Source organism: Barbus barbus, assembly GCF_936440315.1.
Source record: "Barbus barbus genome assembly, chromosome: 39".
Taxonomy (NCBI): Eukaryota; Metazoa; Chordata; class Actinopteri; order Cypriniformes; family Cyprinidae; genus Barbus; species Barbus barbus.
This window is the reverse complement of record NC_136717.1, coordinates 27,585,415-27,602,015: the sequence shown is the minus strand read 5'-3', so window position 1 is coordinate 27,602,015 and position 16,601 is coordinate 27,585,415. Positions and strand designations below refer to the sequence as shown.

The 16,601-nt window shown below is 40.9% G+C and overlaps 1 protein-coding gene across 1 annotated transcript; it reads right to left on the bottom strand.

Annotated features, from left to right (window-relative positions):
- Positions 1-8,365: 8,365 nt before the first annotated feature.
- Positions 8,366-16,288, bottom strand: LOC306858373 (melanocortin-2 receptor accessory protein 2B-like). Its single transcript, XM_079398883.1, has 3 exons — positions 15,987-16,288; positions 15,789-15,888; positions 8,366-9,375 (listed from the first exon to the last, which is right to left on the bottom strand). Exons 1-3 carry the CDS (start codon positions 16,093-16,095, stop codon positions 8,970-8,972), a joined length of 615 nt encoding a protein of 204 aa, XP_079255009.1. The 5' UTR covers positions 16,096-16,288; the 3' UTR covers positions 8,366-8,969.
- Positions 16,289-16,601: the final 313 nt, after the last annotated feature.

Here is a 16,601-nt window from a genome sequence, read left to right as displayed (position 1 = left end):
TACATGCATGCATATCACAACAACGATGATGCTCAGAGCTGGCGTCATTTTAGCACGCTTTACTCTTATTATACACTCATTAAATACAGCTTTAACTCGTTCTTGAATGCATTATTATACATGCTTAGTTTAGATTCATAAAATATATATATATATTATTATTATTATTTTACAGCCAAACCTCTCTCGTTAAAGCACTTGGTAAACAATGTCAAAAACATTAAAAAAAAGTTTTTCAAAGAACCTTGTTCTAAAGAGCATTTTAAACTTGGTTTCTGGGAACGTTCTGAAAATGTTTTTTAAACGTTAGAACAAAACATTCTTAAAGTTCTTAAAAGCATTCTTTATATTTGATGTAGGGTCTCGTAATGTTGAGAGAAGCATTCTTAGAATAACATTCTCAAAATTCTTATGATGTTGTCTGTACTTGATGAACGTTCCAGGAAACGTTTGCTGTAACCTTCAAATAACGTTCTAATCACGACAGAAAACGATACATTTTAACATTCTTAGAATAAACATTTAAGCAGCGTTATATATTTTGGGTGAAAAAGTTAAACGATTTTATAAGCTTTAAATAATGTAATCACGACAAGAAAACTTAACTTAAAATAAACATTCAAATAATGTTATATTTAAGGTAAAAATAAAGTTAGTACGCTGTAAGAAACATTTTTGCAACCTTTAAATAACATTCCAGTCACGATAAGTAAACATTTTAGTGTTCAGTACAAATAAATGTGTATTTAAGGTAAAAAATGTAGTATATAAAGACTAAGTATAAAAGACTTTGTAGAATGCTGTAAGAAACATTTTTGCAACTTTTAAATAAGGTTCTAACATGACAAGAACCTGTACATTTCATCGTTTTAGAAACAACGCTCCTACAACGTTTTTATAACCTAAATTTGTCACCAAAGAGTGGATGGTTTTCTAAAGAACTGCAGCTGAAAGCATAAGTGGAACCTGCACACTTGTGCTTTTAATGGAAAAGTTATTATAATAATCAAGATATTTAGACCAAATCCATCCATGCATCCCTTCTCCTCGTCCAGAATTAAAACAAATGCAGAAAGACTCACAGCCGGTCTTCAGAGTTGAGAGTATCTGCTCACTGGAGATGAATCATATCCGATGGAACTGATGCTGAAGTTCTCGTGTAAAGAAAGAGAAAGTTTGAACGTCTGCGCTAATTATTTACCTGAACGTCACACCCACACCTCTACCTCTCAAGTACAGACCTGTTCAGACGGATTCACACTCCACAAACCCATTCTGACCAGCCAAGTGTGTAAACAAGGAGAAACGTGCCTGCTTACCATGATCCAGGGGGTCAGAAGAAGAACCTCTGCTGCTCTGAGATCAGCTGATCCTGAAGAACAGAGGTAAGAATATCTATAAAACACTTCTGAAGGAATCTCATCTAATTAATATGTTCAGAAAGCAGAGTTTGGTAATAATGAGTGCATTTCTCCTGCTGTTAGAGGAACAGGTGGATCGCTGTGAGGACAGAGAACACGACAGGTATGACGACTGTTGTGCAACGGTTGCGGTCTGACGACACACACACACACACACACACACACACACACTGAATTATTAATGCATGCAAGGCCTCCACACCCACAGTTAGACTTTGGCGTCGACACCACTAAGTGCTTTAATGAGCAGAGAAACAAATGAAAAGAATCTCACAGTCTGTGGGAACTTGCTTTGACTTGATGTTTTTATAGACTGACAGATGGGTTAATGTTCAATAGAGTTATGAAGGTTTTTGGGTCATTGCTCTCCAATGATTGCTTGCATTATAGCTACAAGAGGAATACATTAACGTGGGTGAAGGAAAACTTTGCCCAACAAGTGTATTTGCAACAAAACTAGTAATCAGCCTGGTCTTAGACAGCTTTTGCAGAGATGCATGTGTCATAATAACATCTAATTGTCCAGTCATAGCAAGAACACCCTTACGAAAATTAACCATGGTTTGGTTTTACTACAAATATGTATAACCACATGCTAACCACAGTTTAACCGTGGTATTTGTAGTAAACCTGTGGTTAGGCTATACAAATGCTAATCAATCCACCACAAAACCATGGTTACTACACTTTTACTATAATAAAACCATGTTTATTTTTGTAATGGAAATGGATCGGTGGATCTTCAATACGCATCTGAGCATTGGTATGCATTACAAATTTTAGATTTTTTGAAATTGTATTTTATCTTGTACGTGTCTTTGTGTTTGTTATTTTGGCCATTTTATATTTATTATGCTGTTATTTATTTATATTGAGCCACATGAATGTGTCTCTGCAAAAATATGTGCATATTCCCACGCTATATGTAAATATAACAGTCTGTTCTCATTATGATTCTAAACATGTCTGGCACCGACCTATTCTTCTAAAGGTTCTCTGAATATTCAAAATAAAATTTGTGGGCATGCAAACAATAAGGGAACATTCAATTTGATCATTTTTGCAAAGATTATCAGAACATTACTTTTGAATGTTGCAATGCATTAACAATGTCTAGACTCGATTTTCGTGCTAATGTTTGAGAACTGAGCGATCCTTCTGTTAAAGTATCGGAGGAACGTTACTTCTGTTGCTATGGCGACCGTAAAATTAACTTCTGTGCCGAGTTTTGTGTCTGATTTACAGTAGCTAGAGCTGGAAAAAATGATGTTTAAGCCTTTCCTCCACACATGTCTGTCCATACAGTCACATTCAAGAGAGGAAAATCCAGCTTTAATGACTGATCTCGTGTTTCCAGCGCGTTTGCGGCGCTCAGCATTCTGGGAGTGTTTCGTAACACGTGCAGTGACTCACTTTAACCGCATATATTCGGCTCCTGGTGTCTGAAATGCGATCCAGATGGCAGGGCAGAGTCTGTGCCACCAGCAAACACAAACACTGGACCGCTTTCACAGGCAGATCTTCGCCTAATCTGAGTTTAAGTTCGTTTAACTGAAGCGTTCGTATTCAAGCCATCTCTCTGTCCAAGACCAGATCTCTTCATCTAGATTCTAGTAAAACTGCGGCTTTATGCTTGGCTGTGTGTTGGGTGCTGATGTTTCCAGAGTTTCTGGGCTTCTCTCTCTCACACACACACACACACACACACACACACACACACACACACACACACACACACACACACACACACACACACACACACACACACACACACACACACACACACACACACACACACACACACACACACACACACACACACACACACACACACACACACACACACACACACACACACACACACACACACACACACAGGTTTAGTTCAGCTTTAGAAACGCGAGCGCCACCTGCTGGCGAAACAACCGCATCACAGCTGCTCGTTATTACTTATAAACGTGGGGAAGTAAACCAATAAAAAAATTAAATAATTGTTTGTACAGTAGCTGGTACAGTCTAGTAGATCATCTTGGACCAGCAACAAACTAGTTATATAAGCTGGTCATATAAAGCTAACAAGTAACTTTCTCAGAACGTTCTGGCAAGGTTCTCTCAAAGTTATGAACATATGTGACCCTGGAGCACAAAACCAGTCATAAGGATCAATTTTTCTAAATTGACATTTATACATCATCTGAAAGCTGAATAAATAATCTTTCCATTGATGTATGGTTTGTTATGATAGGACAATATTTGTCTGAGATACAACTATTAGAAAATCTGGAATCTGAGGGAGCAAAAAATCTAAATATTGAGAAAATCTCCTTTAAAGTTGTTCAAATTAAGTTCTTAGCAATGCATATTACTAATCAAAAAGTTTTACTATATTTACAGTAGGAAATTTACTAAATATCTTCATGGAACATGATCTTAATATCCTAATGATTTTTGTCATAAAAGAGAAATGTATAATTTTGATCCATACAATGTATTGTTGTCTATTGCTACAGATATACCTGTGTTACTCATGACTGCTTTTGTGCCGCAGGGACACAAATGTTCTTCCAGTAATGTTAATAGAATGTTCAAAATTATCTGGTTTTTAATAATGTTCTCATAATGTTAGCGCAAAAACATTATTTAAACACTGTATATGGAATATTTCACTTCTGAAACGCTTTAGTTGTCTTTTAAACGTTACTACTTGTTTCAGAATGTTCATTCAAAATTAATATTCCCAGAATGTTTGCAAAATCATGAATTGGAATGTTCCCTTAATGTTTGTAAAACAAAGGGGAAAAACAGTTTTAAAACATTTAAATTAACTGGACATTTTGAAAGATCAGCGAACAATTCAGAAATAACTTTTTTCATAACTTATTAGAAACATTAGTAAAATTTTCTTATAACATACGGTATATAATTTTTTTTAGCTCAAGTTGGTTAAGCTTTTTCATTTATATATATATATATATATGTTATGGAATGAATAGAGCATGAGACGTACAGATCCATGTGCAAGGCTTAATTACAGAGGCGTGGTCGAGAAACGAGTAAGGGTCAGATAACAACACAGGTACATTTCAGGCAAGGCAAAGAATAACCCTAGGGCTGGCGTGGGTCTTCAATCGGCGAACAGTATCTAGAGGGCTTGACAAGAGAGGTAATCCGATAACATAAGCAGGCTCTAGGCAAGAGAATCAAAGGCAAACAGGAAATCAGGCAACGAGGCAAAGTGATGAAACTAGACTAAGACTAGAACTAGGAACTTAACACAAAACTAGGAGAGGGCTCCGTAACGTTGCTATCATTAATGTAGTGATATGGGTGGAACAAGGGAAGGGACGGAGGGCCAGGTCCACGTGGCAGTGGAGGGACCGGAGACTGGGGCAGAGCAGGATACCCAGATGGAACCAGCGAAGCAGGAAGCTCGGGCGGAGCAGAAAACCAGGATAATGCTGGCGGAGCAGAAAGCCAAGGCGGAGCAGAGAACCAGGATGATGCCGGCGGAGCAGAAAGCCAAGGCGGAGCAGAGAACCAGGATGATGCCGGCAAAGCAGGAAGCCAGGGCACAGCAAACGGAGCAGAAGACCACCAGAGCGGAGCAGACGGAACTGAAGACCACCATGGAGGAGCAGACTGATCAGGAGACCATAGCCGAGACTGAGACCTAGGAAGAGCAGAGACAGACAACACAGACAGAGTATTCTTGGCCCCAAGGACCGACGCAGGCAACACAAAGGGTTTGATCTCCTTAAAGATAATTGAGGTGATAGACAGTTCAAAACCTGGCTCATAGACTGAAACAGAATTGGCAGCTGGGCCTTCACTGGTAGACGGTTCAACATTTGAATCATTGGCAAACACTGGCTGAGTTGACAGTTTACACACAGGGTCACTGGTGGAAAATGGACAGACAGGAACCTCATCATACACATTTGGGAAAACAGAACAGGCTGACAGGTCATAATTAGACTCATTCACTAGATCTGGCAAGACAGACAGTTCATACACATTTGGGGAAACAGAACAAGCAGACAGTTCATGGATGATCTCTATGGCAGTGACAGGGTTAACGGGGCAGACATGGAGTGCATTTATAGTTTCTGAGTTCATGACAGGCAGGTTTAAGGGTTCAAAGGCAGGTTTTTGGGCTGTGACAGACAGGGCAGCAAGCTCGGGGTTGGTTTCCTTGTGCGTGGCTGGACAGACAGACAGTTCAATATTGGGTATATTGGCAAAGGCTGATTGGGTTAATAGTCCACAATTAGATTCAGGGGCTGATATGGGATAGACTGACAGCTCAAGATTAATTGTATAAACTGAAGCTGAACTGGTTGACATTTCAGTGACTGAAACCGGACAGACTTCAACATCAGACACATTGTCTAGGAAAGTTCATTAGACATATTACTTGAAATGGGACAGACAGATGGCTCAACATTAAATTCTTTGAGGGAAACAGGATTGGCGAATAACTCACAGACAAATTAATTAACTAAAATAGGTACCACAGATGAATTGGTATCAGACACACATGCAAACGACACTTGACCTGACTTCTTGACAGAAACTGAAGAGACCGGCAGTTCAACAGTTGACACACTCGAGAGACTGAGCAAGGTAACAGCTTATCATTTGACTCACTGACAGGGAGTGGCGAGATGGATGGTGTAACAGACATATTTGTGAAAACAGAACAAGTAGACAGTCCATATTTAGAGTCACTGACTGGAACTGGCAAGACAGAGTGCTCACTAACAGCCTCCTCGGCTGTGACAGATAAACCTGAGGGTCTCAAGGCAGCTTCTTTAGCTGGTTCAGAACAAAACAAAAGTTCATAATTGTCCTCCATGGCCGGTTCAGAGCAAGGCAGGGGTTCATAAGAGGCTTCTGTAGCTGTGACAGGACAGGCAAGGAGCTCACAGACAGCCTCCATGGCCGGGGCACGACAGGACGAGAGTTCAGAAGGGAGTACCACTGATACCTCTGGAGGGTCTGCAGCAGATGCCGCCACATCTGGAGGTTCTACAGTACTACCATCAGAACACAGGAAGAGTTCCTTCGACCGCGACATGACGAGCTGAAAGTGCATTGCTGGGTGCCACCACTACGCAAGGAGCTGAAGGGAGCTCCGCCGCTTCGGGAGGTTCTACAGCATGCACTGCCACCTCTGGAGAGACTATAACATCCTTATAACAAAATAAACTTATATATATATATATATATATTATACATAAATACATTTAATAAATGCACTCCTCTCAGCCAATCAGATTCGAGGACCAAAAAGAACTGGTGTGTGTATATATATATAAATATATAGCTTTAGGTTAATAATAAGATTACCTTAAAGTAAAGTTATATATATATAACCTAAAGCTACAGTGTTTCAAAGCTTGATTTCCCAGCAGGGTTAATCAGGATTTACATTTGAGCTTCATTAGCAGTTTCATTCGGTTACAGGAGTCTGCAGTGCACTGTGTGTATGAGTGTTTGTTTGTGTGTTTATGGGATGTAACCTTTGAATCCAGCAGTCCCTCACTATCAATCCTGCTCTGTTTCCATAGTAACACTACAGTATGTCGAATGCACATATAGTCGATTGTAGACGTGTGTGTGTGTGTTTCTTCATCTCTCTGTTTTATTCTGAAGATGATGTTCTTTGTTTAATAAATGCACAGTGATCATTTACTTTCTTTGAACCTCACAACTCGTTATTCAGAGCTGAATTGACACAAAATCCATCATTTCTTGTTGCATATGATTTTTCTGGGCTGCTTTATTTTCATAAAGAAATCTCAAAGCTGAGGTGAAATCTCAAGCTTCAGCTGCAATAGGTTTTAGCCAAAGAGACAACACTTCTTCTCCTACACACACTTCTCTCAAATGTTCCCATTAAAGGAGCGGTTCAAGAGCGATGTGAATGTTCTTTTCTATTACAACACATTATTCTGATATCCATGGAAACAACCTTTCCCCTCTTTCCTCTATTATTAGTGACGTGTCCTTACCGCCTGTGCCATTATGGTCATTATAGATCTGTGAGAGACGCGGGACACCATAATAAATCTCTCATTTTGTTTCTTACTCAGGAAAGCTCTTCGGTTCGCTTACCCAGAATGCTTTGCGCTGCGTGTGATTGGTGTTCATTAGAGGTGATCATCGCAGCGTTCACTCCTCCTGAGAAACACATCTCTCATCTTTCCTCAGGAGTAACAGCGTCTGTCAGAGTTCAAATACAGACTTTTAGTGAGCAATGACTAAATATTTGTACAACAATTACCAAATTTTGTCACTTAAACCCGTCTAGGCCCTAAGTGATTTATGCACATACAAAATAATGACTTTCCAAACAGATTTCCCCAACACTTGCTGTCCAATATCGTCTATTAGGCTGCACTAGTTATGAAAACCTGTTAATAAAATAACCCTAAGGGGTCGTTCACACAGAACGCGTTTGTCCATAATGCGCTAGGCCTACTTTTCCTTTGTTTTTCTATAAAAACACTAGATGGAGGTGTATGAGCCTTTCGCCCGTGTCTTTTAGCATTTTGCACGAGCGCCATGTTTTTAAGAAGTTAAAACAAAAGAATTTCAACTTTTACATGCTTTTAACACTGATCAATGCCAGTTCCAAAACAGTGAACCAATCAGAAGAGCCCAGAGGCGGGGCAAGCGGTGCAGATTTTGTTTACAGTAGCAAGTTGGCATGGCAACCGTTTTATCTGACGGCATATCTCACGATTCTTAGAACTGCGAGAAAAAAGTCTGAATTGTGATAAAGTCGCAAAAGCTTCCTTACGCTGGTAGACACTTTTCATAAAACAAATGAATAATAGTAATATTTATATATATATATATATATATATATATATATATATATATATATATATATATATATAATACACATATACACACACACACACACACACACACACACACACAGCTTACACAATTTTATTCTATCTGAATACACAACTAAAGAAAAACAAGAAAAAAAGTGACATTTGGTGACATTTGTTACTTAAATGTTAACTAAAATAATATAAAAGATTTTAAAAACTTTACACACCAAGAAAACATTTCATGTTTTCATTTACAATAAACTTGATGTACTGAAATAACTAAAACGAAATAAACAAATTAATAAAAAATATAAACCTTTAAAACAACACAAAAGTATTACAATTAAAGTGAAAATGGAAAAATGAACACTAATTCAAACTATTGTTATAAACTATAATAGTATCTCAATAATACTTAAAATACCTGTAAACACACGTCATGAAGACGCACAAAAACAAACTTCACTTTCCTTCATTTCGCACAACGACTAAACTAAAGGAACTAACTAAATAAAGTCACCTTAGAGTTCAGAATACCATATAGTGAAAGTCTTGTAGAAATGTTGTGATCACTATTGTAATCTACTGCATAATTAAACCCTTTATTAAAAAATAAAACAAGCTATATATATATATATATCCTCATATCAATTTGCATTTCTTGAAAATCAGCAGCTCATGTGAGAAATGAGTCTGTGTGTTAGTGTCTGATAACATCATAAGAAGGGTGGGCGGGCTCCGAGCTCTTCAGCGCAGCTGATTGGCTGTCTGTGATGATTGGCGGCTCGCACAGCAGAAAGTCATCATTGCCGATGCTGGAATTCTGCTCGGAGCTCACGAAGTTCGGAATGTGGAAATCAGACAGGAAGTGCTCGTCTTCATCTCCTCTCTTGTCCTCTGCTGCCCCCTGGAGGCAGAGCCCAGGGCCCCGCCCACAATGCCTCCCTCGGCCAATCACGGTGTCTCTGACGGCCTCCTCGTGGATGTAGAAGTGAAAGAGGGAACGTGATTCGTCCGGCAGCAGCGGGAGAGAAAATGCCTGAGAGACGCCGACCTCCAGCACACAGTCAGCTAGACCATGATGCTTTTCACTGGGATCAGGGATCCTGCAGAGAAACACAGAGGCTTTGTGTTTGTTTACATGAAAAACTTGTGACTATTAGATAATCTCAGTGCATTTTCCTATTTTTTGACTTCTTTTATTTTTACTATATTAAAAAGTAAAATTTATGTTTAAAAATATTTAATTTTAACATTTTTAATACATATAAAATCTGCATTAATATAAATGAAAAATTTAGATTTTTGAATTAAAATGTTTAATTATGTAACTACACAACCGTATGAACTTTCATTGCATTTTTTTTTTTCACAATTGTATGGTTCAACTTCAATAATCTCACTGCATTTTCTCATCAAAAACATTTTTAGAGTGGTCTTTTATTGTGATCAGCCTAAGGCACACCTGTGCAATAATAATGCTGTTTTATCAGCATCTTGATATGCCACACCTGTGAGGTGGATGGATTATCTCGGCAAAGAAGAAGTGCTCACTAACACAGATTTAGACAGATTTGTGAACAATATTTGAGAGAAATAGGCCTTTTGTGTACATCTAAAAGTCTTAGATCCTTGAGTTCAGCTCATGAAAAATGGCGGCAAAAACAAGTGTTGCATTTATAATTTTGTTCAGTGTATATATATAAAACTAAAAACTATATAGACATATATACATACATATATAAATCCTAATTGAATGACAAAAAAATAGAAACAAATAATTAAATCATTTGTTTCTTATTAAACAAATGATTTAAAACTTATAATTTTTTTTATACGTTTTTAAATATTACTTTTATTATCAATTTATTACTTTTCACAAGGTTATATGGTTGAATGTAATCATTACAAATTAATCAAGATTTTTTTTTTTATTTGATATATGGGAAATATCAGTAACTACATACCAAAACTTGACCCCCAACTAACTTTGAGTGACTTTCTGATTAATGCAATTTTGGCATAAATTTTCTATTTCAATTACATCAATTAGTTTTTCAGTGTAGTAGAAACTTAAATTATTTTTAAATCAATTTTTTTGATTGTCTGATTGATCTGATTGTCACAAAATGGGTCAGACACAGACAGGTAAGTGAGTGACAAGCAGGTTTATTGAAATACAGCAGAGATGGTAATAGAGGCAAGAAATGGCAGGTGAGTGGAAATGTAGCAAATAGTTCTTTGTACGTCTTGCAAGATACTGAGAGTCTCTTTCGTTACAGGAAAGCCAGAGCAGTGAGTCTGATGACGAACGGGAGCAACACAGGAGGATCGCTGGAGACACAAGGGAAACTGGAAGTTAAGTACACACAGGTTAGTAGAATGAGAGTCAGGTACTGTTCGGGGTAGTGCACGGTAGACGAGGAGCGTGTGTGGAGTGAGCGTGGCAGGTGCGGGGAATCAGTAATCAGGTGATCGGGATTTGGTGAATGTGGGTGCTGATGACTGTGGTGACTGAGATGTTTCCCTGACATTACCCCCTCCTCCAGGGGCGGCGACAAGGGCGACCGCGACCTCGGGGTGCGGGATGGTCTGGGTGGTTGCGATGGAATTCTTCCAGCAGTGAAGGGTCCAGTACATCATCGCGGGCCACCCAGGATCTTTCCTCTGGTCCATAGCCTTCCCAGTCGACTAAATATTGTAACCGGCCACCACCGAGAGCTGGTCCAGAGGAGGTGCACCTGGCTCGGTGGATTCTGAGGAGGAGGAGGAGGAAGAACTAGGTTTGAGAAGTGAGACGTGGAATGAGGGGTGAATTCGGTACCTGGGTGGAAGCTGAAGGTGACTTCGTTGATCTGCCTCTGTATTTGTAACAGACCAATATAGCGGGGACTCTTGCTGGGCAGGCGGAGGTGCAGATCCCGGGTGGACAGCCAGATCAGGTCTCCTGGCTGATAGGCCCCGAGGACAAGCTCACCATAACCCCCAGTAAGCCGAAAAAGGCCTTTCACACTTGGGAGATAAACTGAGGTCCATGGTCTGAGACAATCTCCTCCGGGAGGCCATAGTTTCGGAATACCTGAGAGAATAAACATTCGGTTGTTTCAAGTGCAGTAGGTAGCCCCTTGAGGGGCATGAATTTACAGGCCTTGGAGAAGCGGTCAACCACTACAATGGCACAGACAGAACAACTTCGGACGTACCTGTTGATGTCCCAGGTCATACTGGGCCACCAGTATGAGCCTGGAGGAGCAAGAGGGTCCGTTGGCTGCCTGGGTGTACAGAGCCCGGTACTTTGTGTACTGAGCCCAGAAGGGGTTGACGCTGGGAGGCAGGAATGTAAGTCTTCCCTTCTGGGCAGCCCGGTGGAGCAGGTTCGGTGCGAGTGGCTTCATGGATGTCCTGGTTGATGTTCCACTGAATCGGACTGACGATAAGGGCTGGAGGGAGAATGGGTTCAGGCTCAGTTAGGGTGTCTGGAGAGTGGAAGCGGGATAATGAATCAGCCTTACAGTTGCGATTTCCGGGTGGGTAGGTGATTGTAAACTGGAACCTTGTGAATAACAAAGCCCACCGGGCTTGACGAGGGTTGAGTCTTTTGGCTTCTCGAAGGTACTGGAGATTTTTATGATCTGTGATCACAGTAAATGGATGAACTGCTCCCTCCAGCCAGTGACGCCGCTCCTCCAGGGCTAATTTGATGGTGAGCAGTTCCCGGTTTCCGATGTCGTAATTCTGCTCCACCAGGTTCAGTTTCCTGGAGAAGTAAGCACAAGGATGGAGGATAGGAGGCTCACCACTCTGCTGCGACAGCATGGCCCCAACACCAGTGGTAGAGGCGTCGACTTCAACTAAAAATGGTACCTGGGGATCCGGATGACGAAGAATGGGGGCCGTGCATAAAAGCCTCTTTCAGCTGGTCAAAGGCTTCGTGGGCATGGCTGTTACAGGACAGGGACTTGGGTTTACCTCGTAGCAGGGAAGTAAGAGGAGCTGTGAGCATGCTGAAATTCTTCACAAACCGTCGATAGAAGTTAGCAAATACCAGGAATTTTTGCAGTTCCTTCCCCAACTTTCCTTCCTGGCCCTAACTTTCGCCTGGTCCATCTGGATATCCTTCTGATTGATAACATACTCGAGGAAATGGACCATGGAGCGATGGAATTCGCACTTCTCCAATTTCAGATACAGCTGAAGTTGTCGGAGCTTCTGGAGGACCTGCGTTACGTGGTGGTGATGTTCGGCCAGGTTCCAGGATTAGATGAGAATGTCATCGATGTAAACGATCACGAACTTGAGGAACTCCCGGAACACCTCGTTCATGAAACTTTGGAAGACAGACGGTGAGTTTGAAAGGCCGTACGGCATGACCCGGTATTCATAGTGGCCTGCGGGGGTGATGAATGCCGTCTTCCACTTGTCGCATTCCCGGATTCGAACGAGGTTGTACGCGCTAGGCAGGTCCAATTTGCAGAATATGCGGGCTCCACGGAGTTCCTCCATGGCGGCTGTGACCAGGGGAAGTGGATACGGCAGCTTCTCCATTTGAGAATTCAGCATGCGATAGTCGATGCAGGGCCTCAACCCATGAAGAAGAACCTTGAGGCAGCTGGAGAGGTGGATGGTTGGATGAATCCCTGCTGAAGAGCCTTTCGGATGTAATCCTCCATGGCCTTGCGCTCTGGGATGGACAAGGGATATACTCGAACTTTGGGGAGTTTTGCCCCAGGCAGCAAGTCGATGGCACAGTCCCTTGGCCGATGTGGTGGAAGGATCGTGGCTGCCTGCTTACTGAGGACATCCTGAAACGCCGCATAGTGAGATGGGACGGTGGGTGTCTCCTGAGGCTCTGGGCATTCAATAAGGATAGACGCAATTTTAGCTTTGACAGGACGTGGAAGCGGTAGGGGTATTGCGGTGAGACAATTTTGATGACATGACTCGCTTTAGCGAGTGACCTCACATGAAGTGAAGTGAAGTGAAGTGACATTCAGCCAAGTATGACCCATACTCGGAATTCGTGCTCTGCATTTAACCCATCCAACGTGCACACACACAGCAGTGAACACACACACACCGTGAACATACACCCGGAGCAGTGGGCAGCCATTTTATGCTGCAGCGCCCGGGGAGCAGTTGGGGGTTCGGTGCCTTGCTCAAGGGCACCTCAGTCGTGGTATCGAGGGTGGAGAGAGCGCTGGACATTCACTCCCCCCACCTACAATTCCTGCCGGCCGGAGACTCGAACCTGCAACCTTTGGATCACGAGTCCAACTCTCTAACCATTAGGCCACGACTTCCCCACAGATGGTTCCCATCTGAATTCTGGAGAGTGAAGTGTGAGCCAGGGGTGTCCCAGGATGATATCCACGATGGGTCCCTCTAGTACCAGAAAGGAGATGGTTTCCTCATGCAGACAACCGATTCGTAACTTCAGCGGTGGGGCGTGAAACTGCACCCTCCCACGCCCTAACGGTTTTCCCTGAATGGTTTCGACTCGGAGCTCTTGGACCTGGCGTTGACGGGGTAGATGGAGATTGTGTGATATGAAATTGCACGAAGAGCCCGAGTCGACAAGGGCGGAGACTGAAATATAATGATCTTGGATGAGTAGTTGTACTGGTAGCAGAGACAATGTAGCAATTTCAGGATCAACTTGAAGGGTACTCACCGAAGGGCGTGGGGGTCTGACAGGACAGGTGCTGATGAAATGTCCTGGAGCACCACAGTAAAAACACAGTCCGGCCGCTAAGTGGCGAGTGCGCTCAGCACGAGTGAGTCGGGTGGAATCCACTTGCATGGGCTCTGGTACTGAGGGAACGTTGGTGAACGTGGAGGTCTGGTGGGCGGTTTCATGGGGATGACAGGCGGACAACCGCTGCAAGATGCCAGTGGTTCGCTGCATAAAACTTTCTAGTTCGATGTTGTCGTCATAGATGGCCATTTGCATTCAACCCTGTGGATCCAACCCCTGACGATAGGAACGGAGAAGGGCGGCCTCGTTCCAGCCACTAGTCGCCGTTAGTGTACGAAATTAGAGGGTGTAATCACTAGTCGAGCCTGAGCCCTGACACAGGTGCAGCAGTTGGTCAGAGACTGATAGTTCTCCTGTATGGACCTCCGTGATAAAGGGGAGCTTGATGAGCTGTGGCAGGTCCGGGGAATCAGTAATCAGGTGATTGGGATCTGGTGAATGTGGGTGCTGATGACTGTGGTGACTGAGATGTTTCCCTGACACTGATATATGATTTAGGTGAACAGCACATTTTTATGACTAATTAAATCAGGGCTCATTTCGGTAATATATGCAGCAGCTGAAGTGTTTCTGCTCATTTGAATATGTGATTACAGACTCAATCTAATCAAGACTCTGTTTCTATGGAGACGCATGTGAACCTTAATCTACAATAACAAATCTGAACAAAAGCAGCATGTTGTGTGTGTGTGTGTGTGTGTGTGTGTGCATGTGAATTATGGACAGTCTGTGAGTTTGGCATAACTGCTCCAGTATTGTGTGGGATTTTATTTATAGTCCCAAAAAACTCACACTCTCACATTATTTTATAAAACAGTCAGAACTTTCAACCATATTTTATCTGATCAGTAACTTCTCGTTTAAAGAGTTAAAGTGAAAAGTTTTGAATGTTACCATATTATTACTGGATTTACACCTTTTTTATATATTGAAAATTTAGATTTGTTTTTGGTTAAATCTCAAATTATACATGAACCAAACCAAAAACATATGCAAAATATACAGATTTTTTTTCAATATTGATGAGACATCTTATTTAAAAATATATAATTGTAAATGAAATTTAAAAGAACATATAATCTGAGAATTACCAGTATTAACCCCAGTGGAATGAATGGAAATTAATACAATTCCTTTGAATAGCTCAAAATCAGTCCAAATTTATCAAACCTTCATACTTATTATACTACATATATATGTTGCATAAACTTTCACTTTCAGATGAAAAATTATCAGTTTTTCATCTCAATAGATGTAGTCCAAAAGTATGTGAGATATATATATTTCACAAACGTTTTTGACACTAACATAAACTCATAAATTATTTAACAGAAAGTATTTTTGACACTAATGGTGCTCCATACACACCCGGGTCAAAAATGACCCAAACATTTTAAATGGTTATATCTCTTTAAAAATAATTGAAAAAAAACTGAAAAAAACATTATAATAATAAATGAATAATACATGCATACATACATACATACATATATAAAATGTAGTGTATTTTGAGGCTCTTAAAGTGTTTACAATATTTCGTTTCCTTACTAAAAAACTATGCAATTTTTATTTTTTAAGAAATTTGTATCTCTTCCAGGTCAAAACTGACATGAATGCATTATGAGGGATAAAGTCTCACATTAAAGTTTCACAAAAGATCTGAACAATATCGTGGAAGTCAAAAAGTCAGAGGTCTGAACATAGACTCATATTTATCATCAAAATCCACATATATTTAATAATGTGTGTGTATATTTTACTCACTCTGGATGCGGAGCTCCTGTTTTAGTCAGCAGCGTCAAAACAAAGAACATGAAGATGACAAACACGACCAGTCCGACCCAGAAACCAATCACAATAGAGTCTGATGAAGAAAAAGCAGTGTTTAGAACACACTCACACTCACACACACACACACACACACACACACTGACTGACTGTCTGAACAGTGAACGCACTCACATCTGTTGGCTCTCAGTCCCTCGAAGGACACGGGCTCCTCGTCATCATAATACTCATAATGCCATTCATAATCGCCGCCAGACTGACTCTGGTTTGAATATTCACTCATGTTTCAGCGGAGTATTTCACGAGTTCAAACGCATCATGACGAGTGAGCAAATCATGCTAAACTCATCGTTAGACAGAGACTCTGTTGAGAATGATGTTGAGGAGCAGCCTGGAGTGTCTTCATTGCACACACTCGCTTTGTGTCTCTCTTTCTGTTCATACGGCACGTAATTCATGAAATCACAAACACCCACCTTCAGAGGAGAGAGAGAGAGAGAGAGACACACACACACACAGAGAGAGACACACAGAGAGAAAGAGACAGAGTGAGAGAGAGAGAGAGACTTTTGACTTTTAGGTCTTCTTTAATCATTCAATAAATACATAAGAGCCCATAAAAACAACAACATCAATTCAAACATACATATGGGCCTACTTACATTTGTACATATATACATACATTAAGTGGATTTTTTTTATTTTTTTAAATATTAAACAGCAAACACTCATCAACATCACAAATACAGTGATTTACAGCCCATTTACCTTTGAACATCACCATATCAT